The sequence below is a fragment of the Mirounga leonina genome, unplaced genomic scaffold (genome assembly GCF_011800145.1).
Source record: "Mirounga leonina isolate KUSES-001 unplaced genomic scaffold, KU_Mleo_1.0 Mir_127, whole genome shotgun sequence".
In the NCBI taxonomy this organism is placed as follows: domain Eukaryota; kingdom Metazoa; phylum Chordata; class Mammalia; order Carnivora; family Phocidae; genus Mirounga; species Mirounga leonina.
Window position 1 is genome coordinate 11,801,144 of NW_023270316.1, and position 21,816 is coordinate 11,822,959.

Below are 21,816 nucleotides of genomic sequence, written 5' to 3' on the forward strand. Positions count from 1 at the left end.
GCAGCCCGAGGGCCCCAACAAGCCTAAGGATGGGGCCTCACGGGGCCAGTCTTACAGGAACAAAGGGGCTTTTCTCACTTCCAAAAAAAAGCACCCAAATCTTCTGAAGAAAGAAGAGCATTGGCAAAAAAAAGAAAAAAAAAAATTCCCGGTAAAGTATATAGCCTAGAACAAAGTTTTATTTAGGTAAGTCTAATAAAAAAAATACCACAAAGTAAAACACATTAAAAACTTTATTATAAGTATTACACTTGTCCAAATTTGCATCAATTTGATACATTTCTGCTCCTTTTGCAGAACACGAGAGTCACATAATTGCCTTTGATCTCAACAGTCCCCCTGCTGTAGATCCCTTCCCGCTCATCACGGCCCACCTCTGCCTCGCTCCGTCCTGTGGCTCCTTCCTGTGCCTCATGCTACCGTCCCCAATGTCCCGAGCACCGGCCCCGCACCGCTCCAGGGCTGGGCCCGCACTGGGTGTGCGCTGAGCACGCGGGCTGGGCCCCGCACCGTTCCAGGGGACCCCCTGCTCTGTCCTGTTTTCACCCCCAGCCTGAGAGGCTAACTGTACATATTCTGAGTAAAAGGAACCGCAGTTAAGTTTCATAGAGTATTCCAGAATCTTGCATCAGTACTTGATTATCATTACTTTCTTTAATGGAAGTGAGAAGGAGTTAGAAAGATTCCCTGGACTGAAATAGGCTGGAACTGTGTGGGGTAGGATTTGCTTCTCCGTTTCTCCCTCCTCACTCAGGCCTGGCCAAGACTGAGTGCAGCAGATCCATACTGCTCATCACCCCTAGGAAAGGTGGACACCGAGCAGCCACTGGGGTTTGAAAGCAAATGTGGGGGAAAAAAAACAGTGATGAGAAAAGTCCATCAGGAGTATTTTGCCACCCTCTTCCTGAATAACCTTCCTCTTTCCCCTGTCATGGCATTTATGACCAGATACAATGTAGGCTGACACATTACAGTGCAAAGAATATTACAATAGCAGTAATTTCCCATCGTGGGTGCTATTCAATTGCTTACAGAAATCTGCAGTTTGAATGCATTTTAAACACATCAGGAATGAGTGATGATTCTCCAAACTCAGGAAAATGCCCCATAAAAAAATAAAGATAGAAAATACATGCTGATTTAATGGCAAACTTATTTTCGAGACTTTTTTTTTTTTTTTTAACCGGTAATGGCCTTGGAATTAAGGGAGGAGCGGCGGGGACCAGTTTGCCCGCGAGAGCACGGGAGAACGTCCGCCCAGGAGAGCGCGGGGGCCCGGGCTGCCTCGGCGGCGGGGCCGCGCCCGCTGTGGGTGCGCAGCCGCTGGGCCAGTCCCTGTGCAGCCGCCCAGGACCCTCAGTGCTGCAGCAGAAAGTTGGTAGCCACATTCAGGTCATTGTTTGAAGCTCTCAGGGCTTCCAAAGCATCACCCCTGGAAAATCCCATCTCCATGAGCCGGGCAACCTGAAAACAGAAACAACCAGAAACCCGGTGAGGCTGGCGACTCGACTACTAACCCACCAGCCCCCAAAATGTTCCTCGTGAGAGTTTTGTAGGAAAGGTTTAAAAAAAAAGACCCTAATTTTCATTTTAGCGTGAAATGTTATTTAAAAAAAAATTTGAACGGGCACATTTTAAAGACATTTAACATAGAGCTAATAGGTCCAATTATCTCCTTTAATCCTCATTTTAGAGACAAGGAACGAGCACCCAAGGGTCGAGCGACCTGCCAGGATGAGCAGAGGGTGGACGAGCCCGTCTGTATAAGCCGCCCTGTGCTCACACGCCTTTGCACACTCCTTCAGCATCAAATCGGATTCCTGCGAACAACTTCTCAAGGCACGCTTCCTTGCGCATGTGGACAATCACTTAACTGAAGACTATTTCCGATGCTGGCAGTCACCAGGGACAAAAACGTGTCCAGGTTCCTGGAATCACCCAGCCAGAGGAGGCCCTCTGGATGCCCATACCCCGTTCAGCTTCCCCATGAGCTGCAGCATCTGCTAAGTTCCTGGCCTGGGCAGCAGCAGACAACACACGCACAGAGTGGGCTGAGGCCTGGCCAAGCGTACGGAGGATGAGGCTTGCATTTTCTTGACCACAAATCCCGAATCTGTGAATACAGAGGTTTCCTGTCCTTTCACAATTTCCAACGAAGTGGGCAGTGCCACTAAAGTTTATTGGTAACCTATTTTCCCACTTAAAAATGTATTATAAAAATATTTATGGCCCCAGACCAGCCAAAGGAATCTGTTCTTTGTACTTAGGTTGAAATATACATTGCAGTAATATATAATGAAAAATGACACAAACTGTTGAGATTTTCACCACATGCGGATTAGAGAGGCTTTTGTGGACTGAGGACTTTGTCACCATTTCTAATCTCTCCTGCAGAAAACAATGCACTCGGTGCAAAAATGGAAAGAAAGGGCCTGATACTGCCCTCCTTCCCCGGCTAGGGGAGTCAGGGTGTGTGTGGGCAGAGTGCGCGGGGGGAGCAGGGCGTCGAGGGGCCAAAGTGAGGAGGAGAGGGAGGAAGGAGGTGCAGAGCCAGGCAGGTGGCAGGGGAGGAGGCTGCCCACATGGCCAGAGCCCTCACTCCTCAAGGAGCCTTAGGGAGAGAGGCTGATCCTGTGGAGAGGAAGCCGACAGGCAGGGGCCACTTCTCAGAAGCTGGGTTCTAGCTGCTGACTTTCAAACTGAGGCTGTGATCCCTCATTAGTGTGTCATGAACGCTTGGTGGGTTAGGGTTAGCATGAAAAAATGCCTGTAGTGAGGGTCTTTCTTCCATAAAACGTCATTTCAGTTCTCCATATTCACACATATGGATGCTGTGCACCCTGCTTACTGTGGGCTGTGGTCAGAGACATCTGACTCCTGTTTTCTAAGGGAACCGTTGGGGCCTGGGGAGAGGGCCGTCCGCGAGCAAGCGAGTGAGCGAGACGCATGGCCCTCACACGTGGGAGACCTGAGGTGCCGCAGGCGACGGCCGGCTCCAGGCCCTGGGCTGATGGACAGTGTGGACAGAATGGCAGGAATCTTCTGCTTTCATTTCCTACTCAAGGAAAGAACCACCTTCCCCAGAATATCACAAACACTCCCCACTTACTGGCCAAGATGGAAAGTTCTTCCTCAATCAAAGAATCTGCCTCTCACTAGTTGCCATCCGTGGGACTTCAAAGGTCCTAATTTTGCCCTTTGAAATAACAGAAAACCACCCTATTCCCTTTTCTGCGTGAAGCACTTCGAGTGTCTGAAGGCCGCCCACCCCCTTGATTTCTCTAGGCCGGCACCCCGACTCCTGGTCTGGCCTGGAGTCATCACTGTTGGTGCTTCCTCCTTTGGCCTGGTTAGCTCCTCTCCATCCGCTGGCTCTGGGCGCACCCGGCCCTCTCCCATTCTCCCAGACTGGAAGAAACCCCAGAGAAGTTCTGTGGCTCCAGCGACCTCTGTCCTGTGCTCACCATGGTTGTGACTTTTCCCTGTAATTGCAGGGAGGACCGCTCCCCACCGCTGTGCTGTGAGCCTTCTGAGGACAAGGGCCGTAGCTGCTCTCCTCATTCCTGCGCCTCCGGACCTGACACCTTCCAGCGCAGCGCTCCCGTCAGTGCTCGCCCGCGGCCGCCGGCCTAGCATCCAGCCCCCTGTGCAGCAGGGCAGCGCGTCTGCAGGGTGCACGCGCGTGTGCCCATGTGTGCAACCACATCATACCAGTGTGGCCTGCTAGAAACACTCAGGTATTTCCACCTGAAACGCTCTCAAGCCACGCTTCTCAAATCCTACCCTGGAAGGTTGTATTTGCTCTTCTGGGGTTAGGACCACACACATCTCTGTTAAATGGCCTCTGGTCATTTCCCAGACAACCAAAACTAATTTCAGTTTAAATTCTGTTGTCTCCTAGGTTACTCAGCTCCCTCAAAACTGTATCATTCCCAAATGTGATTAGCAAACCTCTACAAGGTCACTCGAATTATTATTGATGAAAATGTCAAGCAGGAAAAATCAGAGACAGGGCCCAGAACTCCCTTGCTTCTTGAGGGGCTAGCCAACAGTTTGTTTTAGAGATTTTTAACCAGTTTAAAATCCACTTCATATCGTTTCTATCCATTCCACATGTCACCAATGTATCCCTTACAGTGACAAGATGTAGTCAGATGTCTTGATGACATCCTGTGTTAGCAGGAGAAGGCTGGTGCCTACAGACCACAACACTCTTCTTAACACTCAAGTCATCTGTCTGATCATCTATTTTAGGCTCTGCCAGACATAAAACATCAATTTTGCCATGTGATTACCAGAATCCACACTTCCCTCTTTCCTTGGGGGGACTTCAAACTGAGTACGACGCCTTGCTTTCTCCACCCCCGGCCAGCACGCTCGGGGAGACAGGCTCTGGGACTTGGGCTGGACGCACGTCCAATGCAGGCAATTCTTCCTACGTTGTTCCCTGGACTGAAAGAAGCTTTAATGATGTTTGTTCCAGTGACTTCCGGTTCAGAACCACCCTCTTTAGTGGAGTTACTGTGGCCGGTGAGGGGGTGGGCCGCTCCACCGCATTCTCTCTGTTACCCACCAACACAACACCGCCCAGCACCGTGGCCGTTCTTTACGACTTCCAACAGCGTGCCAAACGCGGCATTCGCGGTCACCACTCTGTCACCTCTAGGACTTCAAGCAGAGCTAACGAGGCTGCTTCTGCGTACCTGGCCAGTGGGAATAAATCTGTCTGACCAATCAGGATTCACAGTCTGGAGCTGACGGCGTGTGAGCCGTGAGGGAGCTGGGCGCAGTGAGGGTGCTGGGCCACAACCCCCAGCCGGTCCTTGAGTCTCCCGTGCACAGACTCTGAACGTGGTTTGGAGTCCAGAAGGTGCCGAGGACGGGCTGGCCACACGGGCCACCAAGGCAGAGTGGCAGCACCGGCCCAGTGCTTGCCCGCCCCAGAGGGCACCCCTCCGGTCTGTGGTGGCCCGGCTGCGTCCTAGGTACGGAAGCGGGCCCGGCGCCGGGGGAGCAGCTTTCTCTGCCTGGGAGGCGTCCTCCCGAGTTTGGTTCTGACAGCGGGCCGTCTCCCGGCGTCGGCTGCAGGCAGAAGCTGGTGGCGGCTGGCCGTGCGTCCTCTGGCGGCCAAGCTGGCTTCAGAGCTTTCTGCGTTTTTTAGGGGTGAGAAGACAAGTGTGACTGGACAATTTTCCCGGCTGAATGACCCTGTACTTTAACCAGATGAAGCAACTTACAAAGTAGAAATCATGCTAACAGTTCTTTTTAAAAAACTGAACAATTACACTAAGAGGGTGTATCTGTAAGTTTCTCCTAGCATCCCAGACAGTGAACACCCCAGGGACGACGGAGTTGCATGCTTGGGCTGAGGAATGTGGACAGTAACCAGCCAGACACGACGGGACGCAGAGGGACAGGGAACGAAGAGGGCGGGCTCGCCGTGTTGCCACAGCGGGGATGAGAGAGCCCAGCCTGCTCCCCGGGCCCTGACAGGAGCTCAGTAAGCACCGCTCCCGTGATAATTCTCACCCCACCCAAGAGGGACTGGCCCAGGTGCGCGGTCCCTCCCTCTGACCCTCTTGGCCTCAGTTCAGAGGTTCCCACAACCTGACAAAACCACCCTCGGGGTTTTGTTTTCAGCATTCACTTTAACTGCTTTCACTTTACTTGTTTGATATCCCTTGTTGGTCAAAGTACTGATGTGTCTTTCGCAACAATCAAACTCACGCTTGTTTGCAGGGGGCCCCAGCGAGCAGGGGGCCGCAGCGAGCAGGGGGCAGCCAGAAGGACAGTCTCAGGGCGGGAGAGTCAGCCAGGGACCAGGTGAAACGCTGGTGAAACGCTGGTGAAAGGCAGGCTCGCGGCCAAGTTCACCCACACGCAACCCTCCCGCCATAGCCAAATACGGCCACGCTTAACATAAACACAAGGATGATTTTTGTTACAGATTTCTAGTGATTAAACAGCCCACAGAAGAACTGGCCTAGAAAACTAATGGGGTGAGGCCCAAGTAAGAAAGATAGGAAAAATCTTTTTAAAAGGTAAGCATAAAATTCTAAAAAAAACCCCACATGATCTGTGACTTTTAGAAAACCTTACTTTATATTTGTATAAATTCTAGCAAATGTTCGATTCTGATGATTATATAAATCATGGTATTTACAGATACTCTACCTCCTTCCCCATCCACAGCATATATATTAGCCACAAAACACATTAAATCACACTGAAAACCCAATCTGTTTCCTTTACAGGCTGCTTCCTGTCTTTTTAGTCCAGCTATTAGAACATCCAAAGGAAGAGAAAATGTCCATGTAACATTTCTAGGTCTTGACTAGATAAAAATCCGAAAATACACCCTGATCAGGTTAAATCAAGTTGTGCCTGCGCAGGAGAGTCATTAATTCAACGAGCATTCAGACTGTCAGCAGCTCCGGGGGTCTGTGCAAAGTGCCTGTGGTGAGCTGGCTTGGTGACACCGGGGCCAGGACCACGCCTGCCGTGTGTCCCCACCAACACAGAACCACAGAGCCTGGCACATGGAGGTGCCCAGTGGTGGTTAGAGAAGGGGTCAGTTTAGCAATGTGAGTTCTTCAAGGAACTGACCGCCACTAAACAGCCTGGGGCTGAAATGATAAAGCTGGTAAAGCACTGCGGCCATGGCAGAAGAACCTGCAACCCCAGACACGAGCAGGTGCGCACCTGGCGTCTCGGTCAGTCTGGGCCCAGCTAGGTTCACAGGAGTCTGTCTGTTCGGGAAACTTAAAAAACGCCCCGTAGAATTTTCTGGAAAGCATTCCTTTCAACATTCCTTCTCCATTTCGGAGCGCAGTAAGTACCCTCCTTCTGCTTGTGCACGGCCGGGAAGCTTCTATCTAAAACTTCTCACCACAAAACATCAGAAGAGTTCACCAGGGTTTCTAGTCTAAACACCTAAATAATCCTTTTCTCTAATTTCTTAAAAAAAAAAAAAAACAAACAGGTGTAGTTGGGTTAACATCCAGAGAGCGTGTTATGCTTTCCTGTCTTCCACATCGCTCATTCATAAAAACTAACTGTACCTGAATGGAACACCACCGATGCCTGTTTTCTGTGGTGGAAGGCCTGGCTTTCGAGAGGCAAGGTTCAGAGGTAGTCTGACATAGGGGACAGCAAGGAGAGGCTGGCACTGGAATTCTAGCCTTGCCACATGGAAGGGCCCCCCAGCGGTGTTGGACTCTGCCGGTGGCTCCCGGTCAAGGCCTGAGGCCCCCAGTGGGCCAGTGGGGTGCGGGAACTTGACCAGGAGCAGGCAGCACAGGAGAGCCCTCGCCAGGCAAACGAGGCCCAATGTGTTTTTCCCATAATACGCTTTCTAAGAGACCCTGCTGAACAAGAAACCTATAGAGATGGAGATAAATCCATATTGGTTTTCCTCTCCTTTTAAAAAAAGTCCTCCATGATTGGGACATGTGTGCCTACTAGCTCAAGATCACTCTTACTCAAGGGAATAAAGGAAACCCTACCTTGGCCTCTACCTGCAATTCAACTACTTTCTGACACTAGTGAAATAGGACATTCATTCCAATGAAACGCATGGCAATTCTTCCCAGTGACATACTCCTCTGCTGTTTTGTTCAAGTAGGACTGTGGTTTTCTTTAACTTCCCCTTCGCTAAGGGCGTCAAAAACAAATGGTTTTGGGGTTTTTACTTCCCAAATTCTGACACTTGCAGGAAGTGATGCCTACCTGAAAGATGCCTGACCCAATCCCATGCTGGTTTGCCCATTCATGGCGGGCCACTGCCCAGGCCATGTGCACAGCCTGCCGGGCGGAGCACCCCCGGAGAAGTCACGGGAGATGTGGCTCGCCCTGCCCTCCCTGTCCCTGTAACGGTCACATGACCTCCGGGCCACCTGGCTGCAAGTGCACAGTCAGATCACCTGGGGATCAGTGCACCTCTCTTCCACCGTCACCTGACCACTCCCCTCCTCCTCAGAAGTGCTGACCCCTCTGATCACAGCTGTTGGCTGAGTGAACGGTTACTGGTTACTGTATGCTCTTGCCGGCTACACACCCGCTCAGAGGCCCCTTATTTTTGCATTTCTGCTTGGTTCCGACTTTGGTACCAAGGAGGCCCTCATGACAGACTGGATGAGCTCCACTGCTTGTATCTTTTAGAATACCCAACAGAATGAGGCTCCCCAAAAGCTGGTCAATTATTCGACTGCCACGCAATATTTCATTCCAACACATTTAGCTTTGGTATTCTCTTAGAAAACCTATTTCTAATCTAGGCGTTCAGATGGAAAGTCCCACGTACTACCACTCTCTAACGCGTTTGTAAGTGGAAACAAGTCTTTTTTGATCACACCTTCCCATTCAGCCCTGCTCTAACCACTGCTGGGCACCCTGTGTGTGTCAGGCTCCGTGCCACGGGGGAAACAGGAAGAGATGGTACTAGCCCTCACGGAGCTCACCATCCACCAGGGAAAACAGACAAAACTTGAGTCACTGCTGGACCAATTCCCAACTCACTGCAATTAGAAATACGCACAGCAGAAGTACAAAGTACCCCCAATACATAACATGTTAGTGAGGGGACTGTCTGTATAGGGTTGAGTATTTGGAGTTGAGGTGGGTTTTTACAGTGACAGGGATGAAGGTTCCTGAGATGGAAAGAGAGAAGAGAACCTCACTAAGATTAAGATCCTCTCACACTAAACGCACTTTGCTATTTCCCAGCTAAGACTGTAGTGTCTTCTGTGCTGAAAGCCATTCTCTCTCTACTGGGGTCAATGAATACTTCCGAGGACAGGAATGGAATCCACATGACAGGTCTCATGTATAATAAACGTACTACGTGGTTATAGAGCAGCGGGGCCGGAGTCTCGTAGGCAGCTGTAAGCACATTTCCTGGGCAGGCATGGAAGAAGTCACATACGTCATTACGGTTATAACACGCTCCTTCCTCCATGTGTGGTCCACCCTCCAGGGAAACCCAATGACCTAACTCCCTGCTTAGGATCCTGCCACGGTGCCTTAATGCCTGGAACACAGAAGTGGAAGTTCACGCAGCACTGCGGGGCGCTGGGGAGCCTGCCCGGCCCCTCAGGTCATCCTCCACTCCAACCTCACCCACCCGTGCTTCCCCACATGTAAAGCACTTTTCACCACATGCTGACACAGGCCGCTGCCCCCACCCCCGGTGCTGGCAGTCCTTTCTTAGTTTCGATGGCCCCAGGACACTTGTGCAGAGTTGACTGGGGCTGTCTCCAGGCCTGGCTCCCCACCCCGGGCTCTGCACCATGTGAGGGCAGGAAATGATGCTTTATTTATCTCTGTATTTCAGGAACCTAGCCCAGTGGCCAACCTGATGCAGAGCAGATAGGTGATAATTCTTGGCTGACGAGGAGGAAAAGAGGCGTGACTGGAAGGGGGGACGTTGGGAGATCGGTAACAGTTTACCTTCCCTCTGTTGAGCCTTAGCTCTGGTTTAGTCCCATTTAACTTCCCAGTCTGATTTTACCCATGTATTCCATTAAGAAAAAAAATGAAGAGTCATTTTCCTAAGATTGGGAGGGTTTGAGAAAGACAAACTTAGACAAACTCTGATTTAAAAAAAATAGGATGCTTATAGGACAAAATTTCATTGTTACTTTGAGTATAGGTGTAATACGAGAATTACTGGTTAAAAAGATAAAAAGAGAAATGGAATAATGTATATACTTATTTTTAAGGTAGTAGACATTTGAGCACATTTTATTGTTAAAAAGAGTTTTGACAGGGTGGCACTTGGTTTCAACAGATTCTTAAAAAGAGCTGGGATGGCATCTTCAAAGGACAATGAATTGGCAAAGGTGTTGTGAGTCCACTTGTTGAAAAACAGTAAAAGTAGGTTGGGAAGAACCAAAAATCCAGAAACTTAACAACAGCAAAAGCAGAAAAAGTGGCAAAATTTTTCTCTGGCTGTATGCCTATTACTAGATTTAATAAGAGATGCACATTCTTTCTTGTAATATCCCTTGCTTTCCTATCTTAAAGGACTCACTAAAATTCCTGAAGTATTTTTTTACATCAGAAAAACCTCAATCATTTTTATTGTTCTTGGTTTAAAAAATTATTGTTTCTTAGTGCAATAAATAGCATGACTCTGATATTTAAATAAAGAAGATACAGCACATTTAATTGAAGAATTAAGCATAAAGAGGTCTTGTTCATTCAAGCTATTTGATTACATTACTAACAAATATTATTTTAGATAGTGTCTAGCCTCAACAAACTAACCGAGAGATTATATATATTAACTATATATTTCTAAACATTATTGTAAACATCCTGAGGGCAAGAACATTTTTTTTTTCTCTTTTACAGTTTGGCTAACACCTATCACAGGAACTGCCAAGAGTCTACATAACAAACAATGGGAAGAATCTGTGTTTTAATGAAATGACAGCCTGTAATGGCCATGTTCACAATAATCAAGAAACACAAGAAACAACCACTGAAAATCAGTGAATAAGGAAGCATATGTTAAAAACAGCCTCTGATGTATTTACATCTCTTCATACCAGAGCAAGGAAGTAAATGTTGTTGAAACGGATCTGACAACGTGTCAACCTGTTGTCATTCTGGGAGGATCAAGGAAAATGATTCATTAGAACACCCTGAAGACTTCAATTACACACATTCTCCTCATTGCCGTGTTTTGACACTTCTGTTTCAAAGTGCCAACACTAAGAACTGTCTCACCTTTAAATACCTCATATCCTCAATGGCTGCTCTGTGAGGAATGTGACTTGTGGTTCTAGCAAGTAAACAGTAACAGAAGAGAACTCTCCTTCTTTTTACCTGGAGAGTATTAGCTTATTTTTTAATCTGTTACCATAAATATCTTACAAAAGGTTGAGTTATTGGGCTTTATTTTCATATCTGTGGGAATACCATTTTTCTAGAAACTCTCTAATGGAGGTGGAGGAGAACTAACTCCTTCCTCCACTTCTCAGTCTTGAGGAGCTACTAAAATGATCAGTTTAAGTGAGAAGTCATGAGGGGAAACGCTGGATCAATTCATCAGGCACATTCAACTGGTTTCTTTCCAAGGCATTATGGTGGCCTAATCCAGGGTGGCAGTGGGAGCCCGCTCAGACCGGGTGCCCTGGGTCCGAGGGACCTTTGTGTACTCTGGGGACAGGGCTGGACAGTGTGACCAGCTATGAAATGCTGCCCTTGATGTGTTTGATGAGAAGAGAGCAACATACGCAGAAGGAAATTTAAAAGTGTTGTTATTGCAATGCTCTGAACTCCCTTCACAGATATTTTTAACTTTCTAGTTTGAAATGATTTCAAACTTACAGAAAAGTTTCAAGAACAATACCAAGAACCCAATCACTCTTCATCCAGATCACCATTACTTTGCCACAGCTACTTTGTTTATCCACACTCTCTTATTCCTTCCTGCAACAGGTGAGATGAAGTTGCCTACACCATGTCCCTTTACTCCTTAGTACTTCAGTATGCGTACTTTTTAACAAGAATATTCTCTTTTCTAGCCACAGTCCATAGAGATACCAAGTCCTTGACACTTAACATTAATATAAAACTGTGATCTAATCCACGGTCCAATTGCACCAACTGACTCTCACATGTCTGTTCACCAAAAATGTTTTCTGGTACAGAGCACATTCTAGGATTGTTAACGTGCCTCCTTAGTCTCTAATCTGGAACAGCTTGTGACCGCAGTATTGTTGAAGAATATGGGTCAGGTATTTTATATAATGTCCCTCAAATTGGGTTTATCTGCTTTTTCTTTACGATCAAAGTTATGGATTTTTTATCGTAATACATAACTGATGTGTCCTTTCAGGGCATGCCCACAATGCCTCTTTGGTCCATTATTGGTATAATGATTCTGATAACTTGGTTAAGCTGGTATCCAGTTTCTCCATTGTACAGTTAACTATTTTCCTTTGGTAATTAATAAGCAACTTGTGGGGAGATACACTTTGAGATTATATAAATAGCCCGTTCTTCTTCATGTATTGATGATTTATACCTAAATTGATTTTTGCTCTGATAGTTGCAAAATTATGATTTTCTAATACCATCAATCATTCCTTATTTATTACTTTACATTCCTTTTCCTTTGTGGAGATACACACACACACATCTCCTAATATCAGTATGAACTCATGGATTACCCCCCTGTCCAGTGGATTATATTAAGTACTGTCCTTATTTATTTATTTTTAAAGGATTTACTTAGTTTTTAGAGAGAGAGAAAGACAGTGCATGTGTGTGTGGGGAGGGGCAGAGGGAGAGGGAGAGAGAGTCTTACGCAGACTCTGTGCTGAGCGCAAAGCCTGACGTGGGGCTCGATCTCACAACCCTAGATCATGACCTAAGCCGAAACCAAAAGTTGCTTAACCAACTGCACCAGCTAGGTGCCCCCGTCCTTATTTGATACCCAAATCTTATGTCCCCAATTTGGTCGTGGGGTCCCCTCAAGCTGGCTCTGGTGTCCTTGGGGCCTGCTCCCTTACTTATGAAGCACTTCCTTAATTCCTTGCATGGTGGTCCAGGGTCATCTTGTTCCTTCACAACCCTGGGCCTGTGACCCACCATTTCATTTCTCTAAAGAGGCTCATTTCTGTCAGTGGGCCAACATATTTAGAAACTAGATCTGGGCACTAGGTGTGGTCAGTGTTACTGGGATGGGCTACCGCTTCTGATTGCTTTGGGCTGACAGAGCTAAGACACATGTACGTACACACACACACACACACACACACACACTCATCAGATCATGAGTTTATGCTGATACCTCTAATTCCAAGCCAACCCCACAGGGTTCTTCCTTGCTCTCCCCTGTTCTGAATTTGTATTTTCCTTCTTCTATAGTAAGATCAACCTATTTCCTCATTTGCTCAAATCTACAACACATACAACATAATTTCAGAATCGCTGTACTCATACTACGGTGAACATACACCTAGGAAGAGCTTAAGGTTTCTTTGCAATTCTGTTTCTTTAGACTGAGGGTATATTATGTTCAAAAGTTACTAAAATTAATTTTTCCCTCTCTCCTATGATTATGTTATTCATTTAAAATACAGTTGGATCATTTATTTGTTTCTTTCTAGTTTATGGTTGTCCCTATTGTTGATTTGCGTTTTGAATATGTAAAACATTAACCTGATTCCTAAGTCAAAACCATACAAAAGTTATACCCAGAGAAGCACCACTCCCTCCCTGTCCTTGTCTTGTTCTCTCCTAGCCCTTATAGAGAACAAACGTCAGTAGCTTCCTGTATATATAAAGTATTATATATTTCAAAATAAGTGATCACAATGTTTTTTTTCAAATCATGCCTTCCTCAAACTTTAAGACCCACAGTAGCCGATAAAAGTCCAAGTGTCTGTCACTGTTACCAGCAGCAGCTTAACTGTCATCAAAAGCTTTGTATTTATATGCTTGATTTCTTTCAAGTCTTGTTCAGCAAAACTGCTTCGAGTCTGAAACACAGGTTTAGGAGAAGTACCAGTGTTACTGATTACCTGCTCCTCAGAAACCTCGAGAGGAGGAGATGCTTGTTGTTCTGACCGCCGACCATCCTGATAGTTTATATTCCGTCGCTGACGTAAAGGAGGGAAAAGACGATTCCAATTGATCATTCCTCCCTAAAAATAGACCAATACACAGTGATCAGACACAGAAGGAGAACCATCTTAATGCCTGGAAGGGCTTTCTCTTGCAATGAAGTCACATCCGTAGACTGGGAAAATGTCATATTGATCTGCTGAATGCAAGCAATCCAAACCCTAAAGTATCACGTCACCCTTCAACCAACAGGATGAAATCAACATGCGGGAGGAGCCCAGAGAGAAAGAAGGTAATGGTACTGCCGGAGTTATTTGTGCATTTTGGCTCTGGAAGGCAACAGAGGATGCACACAAACATTCTTAACCTCAGCCCCACTGACCCTGTCCTACCTCCTCTGGCCCGAGGAGCTCGGGGCTCTGCCCGATGGGACAGGGAAGACGACATGGAGAGAAGGCTAATTCACTGCTAATCCACCAGGAACCCGGAGCTTCCACAGCCACTCTTTAAAACGCTCTTCCTCTTCCTTTTCTCCTCCCACTCCTCCTCCTTCTCCCTTCCTTCTTCTTTTAGTTAAGTAAATTCTGAGCATGCTTACTAGAGGGCGTTTGCAGGTGGAGATAAAACCCAGCTTGAGGGACAGGGTAGAGCATGCAAAGGCAAACCCACACAAAGGGACAAGAAGTTTGGAAGTAAGGATCAGAACCGACCTCTTGAGCGGTTCTATGGATAACTTAGATTGATGGCAAAGTCATTTCTTGCTTATTCTATGTCATCAATGAAGAAAAAAGCCACCATGTGAAGAAAAATGTGCACTGCATGATGCTTTTCAAAAATTCATGTTTTTAGCTATCTGTCAATATTTTAGCTTATCAATTTAAATCTCTCTTTCTAGATTTAGGAAAATTACAGACTAAGACAACATGAAATTTTTCCTACTATAAACACCTAAAAATGCTAAACAAAATAAAAAAATATTTCACATGCATAGCTGAACATAAAAGGAAGAAACGGAGGTCCCAAGGTACCAGAAACAAGCTCTGGAAAACCAGAACAGTAAGCAAGGTTGGGGGTAAAGGGTGAGCACATCCTGCTAACCTAGAACCCACTTGGGTTTTATCATCTATTTGGGTTCAGGAGATGAGGTGTTGGGTCTGAAAGAGGTAGTGATGCTGAGTTCATTACCTACATAAAGGCACAGCCCTCAAATGGCAACACCCTCAGTGAAAGAGAAGATGAGAAAAAAACAAATCCAAAAGGCGTGCTGAGGGAGAGGGCAGGAATCTTGGCCTGTCTGAGAATTAAGAAATGAGAAATCTGAGGTTGAAGTTACATAAGTATGTGTTTTAAGAACCCATCAAAAATTATGTAAGAATTGATTCTGAGATAGAGCTGGATATACCCGAGGAGCCAAGCAGAAGCAAATGTAAAATTACTCTTGAGGACCACTCTCTTACCCTGGGATTACATGGGATTTATAGATAAAACTCCAATTGGGAAACACTTAGAATCCAAAATTCAAAACCCACGAGGAAAAAACCCATCATAAGTAAGACTCAGTATGTGCAACAAATAGGAGGATTAGATCCCCAAGAACCTAAATTTTTTAAAAGATTTATTTACTTATTTGAGAGAGTGAAAGTGTGCACACGTGCATGAGCGAGGGAAGGGCAGAGGGAGAAGCAGGCTCCCTGCTGAACAGAGGCTGACATGGAGCTCAATCCCAGGACCCTGGGATCATGACCTCAGCCGAAGGCAGATGTTTAATTGACTGAGTCACCTAGGTGCCCCCCGCAAACCTAAACGTGTAACAACTGAAAACAACTATAATTTCAGAAGTTTTTAAATGACTAAGATATAGAAGGAAGACTTTAAAAAAAGGTAAGATATTGTTAAAAAAAAAAAAGATTTAAAAAAAATTAGGGAAATTAAAAAGAGAGACATTATACAGAATTGTTTTAGATACTGGTGGAAAGAAATTCAAATATACTAGTGATCATAATAAATATACATGGACAAGTTCTCCATTTTGAAATATCTCCTACCTACCCCCAACAATAAGCCTAAAACATCAATAAAAACATAGACAACTTGATGGAAAAAGAAGTATCGGAGAAGTACTAATAGAAGAAACCTGGGGCGCCTGGGTGGCTCAGTTGGTTAAGCGACTGCCTTCGGCTCAGGTCACGATCCTGGAGTCCCGGGATCGAGTCCCGCGTCGGGCTCCCTGCTCAGCGGGGAGTCTGCTTCTCCCTCTGACCCTCCTCCCACTCATGCTCTCTGTCTTTCATTCTCTCTCTCTCAAATAAATAAAATCTTAAAAAAAAAAAAAAAAAGAAGAAGAAACCTGATGTCATGTCACTATATTCATGTCAAATGAATTAGACCTCAAGGGCAAAACAGGCATTATTGGAGATAAAAATCACTGCGATGCATCAGTATTATTATTATTTTTAAAATATTTTACTTATTGATTTGAGAGAGAGAGAAAGAGAGCAAGCAAGCAGGGGGGAGGAGCAGAGGGAGGACGAGCAGACTCCATGCTGAGTGTAGAGCCCAACGTGGGGCTCAGTCCCATAACCCCAAGATCATGACCTGAGCCAAAACCAAGGGTCAGACGTCCAACTGACTGAGCCATCGAGGCACCCCACATCAGTATTATTTTTATAAACACAATGGTGTCAAACTATAGAAAACAAAAATTAAAAGAACTAATAGAGGAGAGGAAACATCAGACATACATTTAATTTTTAGCATCTACTGGTAGATCAGACAAAAATTAATAATACAGAACATAAATAAGTTTGTTATTTATAGTGGGTGTATATAGCTTTTACTCAGTATTTAGAGAATATACTTTTTTTTATTATACATAAAATATTTACAAAAAGTGGCTGTGTACTAAGTCCTGTATGAAATGTCCACAAACATAAAAACATAAATACTACATAGACTGTATTTTCTGACCACAATGCAATTAAATTTGAAATAAATATCAAATTTACAATTAATACAAAACAAACAAAAATTCACACACTGGAAATCAAAAATGGAAAAAACCATAATGGATATTAGAATATAGCTAAAAGTGGATAAAACTGAGGGGCCCCTGGGCAGCACAGTCAGTTAAGCATCTGACTCTTGGTTTTGGCTCAAGTCATGGTTTCAGGATCTTGAGATCAAGCCCCACATCAGGCTCCACACTCAGCATGGAGTCCGCTTGAGATTCTCTATCTCCCCTTCTCCCTCTGCCCTGCCCTCCACTTGTGTCTGTGCGTGCGCGAGCGCGTACGTGCACACTCTCTCTCCCAAATAAATAAAATTGAAAAAGAAAAAAAGTGAATAAAATTGAGACTATTACTTATCAAAGCTGGTGGGATATAATTAAACAGTTGATATAATTTTAAAATATTGAGCTTAAAGAAAATGAAGACTGAAAATTAAAGAATTAAGTATATTCAAGTATATTTCTCTAACTAGAGAAAGTAACAATAATCTAAAGAAATTAGAAAGAATAAGAGCAGATGCTAGTTGAGAAAGCTGGGAGCAGATGTTAATGAAGTGGAAAATAAAGACACAACAGAAGGAATCAATAAAATCCAATTTTTTTTTTTAAAGATTTTATTTATTTTAGAGAGAGAGTGCGAGAGAGAGAGCAAGAGCGATGGGGAGGAGCAGAGGGAGAGGGACAGACTGTGCTGAGCACAGAGCCCAACGTGGGGCTTGATCCCATAACCCTGAGATCGTGACCTGAGCCGAAATCAAGAGTCAGACCCTTAGCCAACTGAGCCACCCAGGTGCCCTGAATGTTGGTTGTTTGAAAAGTAAAGTAAAATGGAAAACTTGGCAACCCTGATGAGAAGACAAAGAAAGGAACATAAATAGTATTAGGAATAATACAAGAGATATCATGGCAGACATTAAAAAAACACAATACTTTATTCATACCAATAGCTTTGATGAAATAGATTATTTTCTAGGAAAAATATAACTTACTAAAACTTATTCAAGAAGAAAAAAAATTGGTAATCATTTTTGAAAACTGTTCAGGAGCATCTACTAAGGCTGAACACATGTGTCTACCTCAGCAATTCTGCTCCTGGACAGCAGAAATGAAAACGCATGTCCACCAAAAGGCATGGGCTAGAACGTTCTCAGCGGCATCATTTGTAATAGGCAAAGACTGGAAACTACCCAAATGTGCACTAAGTGAAGTGGATAAATTATGGTGTAATCACATAATATAAAATTATACAGCAGTTAAAATGAACAAACTACAATTATATGTGGCAATATAAATGAATCTCAAATATGATGTTAAATAAAACACAAGAAAGTACATTTACAGAGTTACTTTTATAAATGTTTACTTCTATGTGTACTTCCACAAAAAGCTACAAAAAGAAATAGAAAACGACTAATTCTAGCCATTAATGTAACTGAAATAATACTGAAAAAAATCTACCCCCCAAAAATCTATAGGTGAAGTCTATGTAACCTTTAAGGACATACTATCTTACAGACATTGTTCTCGAGAAGAGAAAAAGAGAAAGACAGTGCAAGAGAGAGAGAGCAGGGCGCCTGGGTGGCTCAGTTGGTTAAGCGACTGTCTTCGGCTCAGGTCATGATCCTGGAGTCCCAGGATCGAGTCCCGCATCGGGCTCCCTGCTCGGTAGGGAGTCTGCTTCTCCCTTTGACCCTCTTCCCTCTCGTGCTGTCTCTCATTCTCTCTCTCAAATAAATAAATAAAATCTTTAAAAAAAAAAAAAGAGAGAGAGAGAGCAGTTTTTTGAGGCTATATAACACTGTTTCCCAAACCAGACAAGGCCATTACAAAAAAGAAAAATTATCAGACAATTTGTTTTTCATTTATGAACAGATAAAATAATCCTAAATAAAATATTAGTAAACTCAACCCAACAATGATTAAAAATAATCATCTTATCTGAAATAATGTACTCTATTAGAATTTATCTCAGGAATCTCAGAAAATATAGTAATGTAATGCACACATTAACAGACTGAATGCCTGTTACCACCTCTTGCATTCAGTACAAGTCATAGGAAAATGAGGCCGATACTAACCAACTATGAAAGAAAATGCAGAAGGATGAAAAGAAAAACAAAACTGTCATTATTTACACATGATAACGGTCTACTTAGAAAATGAGAATAAAAGAGTATAGGACACAAAAGTATCAGTAACAGTCCTCTATTGTGATCATTTAGAAAATGCCAAGTGTAAAAAATAACTATTTACAAACAAAAACTACTAAGTACTTAGGAATTAAATCTAACAAAAGATCTGCAAGTACTCTATGGAGAAAATAGTAAATGACGTGGAGAGCAAAGGTAAAAGATATTTTAATTAAACTTCCTTACAACTTATGGCCCACTGACAAGTGCTTGGGACAGGCAGAGTGACCTTCCTCCAGGAACTCAACTGCCTCAATGTCAACACTTTGCTAAAAGCAAAAGGCAACCTTAGCTTGACATCAGCCCCACCTCCAGTATTCTGTAAGTCTTCTTTAGCATATAAAAATCCCTTTGAAAATTTCCTTTATCTCTCCCCCCACCCCAAGATATGTTAGCAATCATCCTCCAAACATGTGGCCCACTGATACCCACCTGAAGGGTCTCATGACTACGGTTTTACTAGACAATAGTAAATGACCCTCAAGGTCCCAGAAACCTTGCTTCCAAATTCCTTAGACACTTCGGCTACCCCTAAGTCCCTCCCAACTTGAAAGTATATAACCAGTCCCTCCCCCACAACCCCAGAGCAGCTCTTTCTGCCCACGGGTCCCGTCCCCCTGCTTTAATAAAACCACCTTTTTTGTACCGAAGACATCTCATGATTTCTTTCTTGACCCTTTACTCCCAGGCCCCAACGTTTCACATCAATAAACTTAACTGAAGGATATCGGAAGACCTAAGTGAAGACTCCGCCCAGTCCAGCCCGCAAAGACTCAACACTGCAGTCTGCTCAGACGCTGTCGATTTCAGTCTGCAGTGAAGACCACTGGTTGGCTCTGAATATCCATATTCCCTTTTCTTTAAAAATAGTGTTTTGTGTGTGTGTGTTTGTGTGTCACATGATTCCTGCGTTTCTCAGCTCCCGCCACGTGGACTCAGTTCTGCCGACAGTACTACATAAAGAGAGGGGCGAATGGGACTTCCGAAAGAAGACCTCAGAGGCGGGAGGCGCCCTTCCTTGCTGGTTCCTACTTCTTCCTGGAGCTCAAGCGGCCATCAGGGGCAGGGCGGTGGAGGCAGAGAAAAGGAGCCTGGCCTCGCAACGTCATGCCCCCGCCTCACCAGGCCAGGCCTGCTGACATCAGCACTTTTTCCACATGGGAAACAAACTTCTGCCTTTAAAAACTTTGCTATTTTGTGTTTTCTGTCATATGGAGCTAAACCTATTCCTAACTGCTATAGACTCAAAATTCAAAAGTGTGTGGTTGTCTTTTTGGTGGAACTAGACAATGTGAAATTGAATTAAGGGCCAAAACTAGACATGGATATTTTGAAGAAGTATAGGAAGGGAGGACTGTTCACGGCCAGCAGCAGTCCTAAGGGACTTACTATTAGACGGTGGTAATTAGAGAGGCATTAGTGCATGATAGGCAAACCGTGCAAAGAAACAGGAGAGAGTGTCTGGGGATCACAAGTAAACTCTGGCTCTTGGGTCTATGATAAAGCAGACATTACAAGGCAGCAGGAAGAGGACACGCCATTTAATGAGTAGCAGTGGGACAACTGGCTGTACGGAAAATAGAAAATTAGACCTTTACTTAATACTATACACAAAAATAAGTTTATTTTAAAAATAAAGATTTAGATGACACAAAGAAATGAAAGACATTCCATGCTCATGGACTGGAAGAACAAATACTGTTAAAATGTCTATACTACCCAAAGCAATCTACAGATTTAATGCAATCCCTATTAAAATACCAACAGCATTTTTCACAGAGCTAGACCAACCAACCCTAAAATTTGTATGGAACCAGAAAAGACCCCGAATAGCCAAAATAATCTTGAAAAATAAAAAAAAATTAAAACAAAAAAACGAAAATGGAGGTATAATTCCAGATGTCGAGTTATATTACAAAGTTGTAGTAAGCAAAGCAATATGGGACTGGCACAAAACAGACACATAGATCAATGGAACAGAATAGAAAGCTCAGAAATGAATCCAAAATTATATGGTCAATTAATCTTCCCAAAGGAGGAAAGAATATACAATGGAAAAAAGACCATCTCTTCAACAAATGATGCTGGGAAAACTAGACAGTTACATGCAGAAGAATGAAATTGGACCACTTTCGTATGCCATACACAAAAATAAACTCAAAATGCATTAAAGACCCAAACGTGTGACCTAAAACCATAAAAATCCTAGAAGAGAGCACAGGCAGTAATTTCTCTGACATTGGCTGTAGCAACATTTTTCTAGATATGTCTCCCGAGGCAAGGAAAATAAAAGCAAAACAAACTATTGGGACTACATAAAAAAAAAAAAAAAAAAAGCTTCTGCACAGTGAAGGAAACAATCAAGAAAACTAAAAGACAACATACTGAATGGGAGAAGATATTTGAAAATGACATTTCTGATAAAGGGTTAGTATCCAAAATATATAAAGAACTTACGCAACTCAACACCAAAAAACAATCCAAATAAAAAATGGGCAGAAGACATGAACAGACATTTCCCCAAAGAAGACATACAGATGGCCAACAGACGCATGAAAAGATGTTCAACATCACTCTTCATCAGGGAAATGTAAATCAAAACTACAATGAGGTATCACCTCATACCTGTCAGAATGGCTAGAATCAAAAACACAAGAAACAAGTGTTCGCAAGGACGTGGAGAAAAAGGAACTTTTGTGCACTGTTGGTGGGAATGCAAATTGGTACAGCCACTGTGGAAAAATAGTATGGAGGTTCCTCAGAAAGTTAAAAGTAGAACTACCCTACGATCCAGTAATCACACTACTGGGTATTTACCCCCCAAATACAAAAACACTAATTCAAAGGGATGCACGAACCCCTATCTTTATAGCAGCATTATTTATAATAGCCAAATTATGGAGGCAGCCCCAGTGTCCACTGACAGATGAATGGAAAAAGAAGATGTGGGGTGTGTATAAATAAGTGGAATTTATATACATAAATGGAGTATCATTCAGCCATAAAAAAGAATGAAATCTTGACATTTGCAACAACATGGAT

At 44.1% G+C, this 21,816-nt stretch overlaps 1 protein-coding gene across 2 annotated transcripts in view; it reads right to left on the minus strand.

Annotated features, from left to right (window-relative positions):
- Positions 1–215: 215 nt before the first annotated feature.
- Positions 216–21,816, minus strand: part of UBAC2 (UBA domain containing 2) — a 187,980-nt gene continuing 166,379 nt past the window's right edge. For both annotated transcript variants that reach the window (XM_035003119.1, XM_035003120.1), the window contains 2 exons: positions 13,536–13,658; positions 216–1,464 (listed from right to left, as the gene is read on the minus strand). In XM_035003119.1, coding sequence (XP_034859010.1) covers positions 1,357–1,464; positions 13,536–13,658 — 231 coding nt within the window. In that variant the 3' untranslated portion in view covers positions 216–1,356. The remainder of the gene's footprint in view (positions 1,465–13,535; positions 13,659–21,816) is intronic.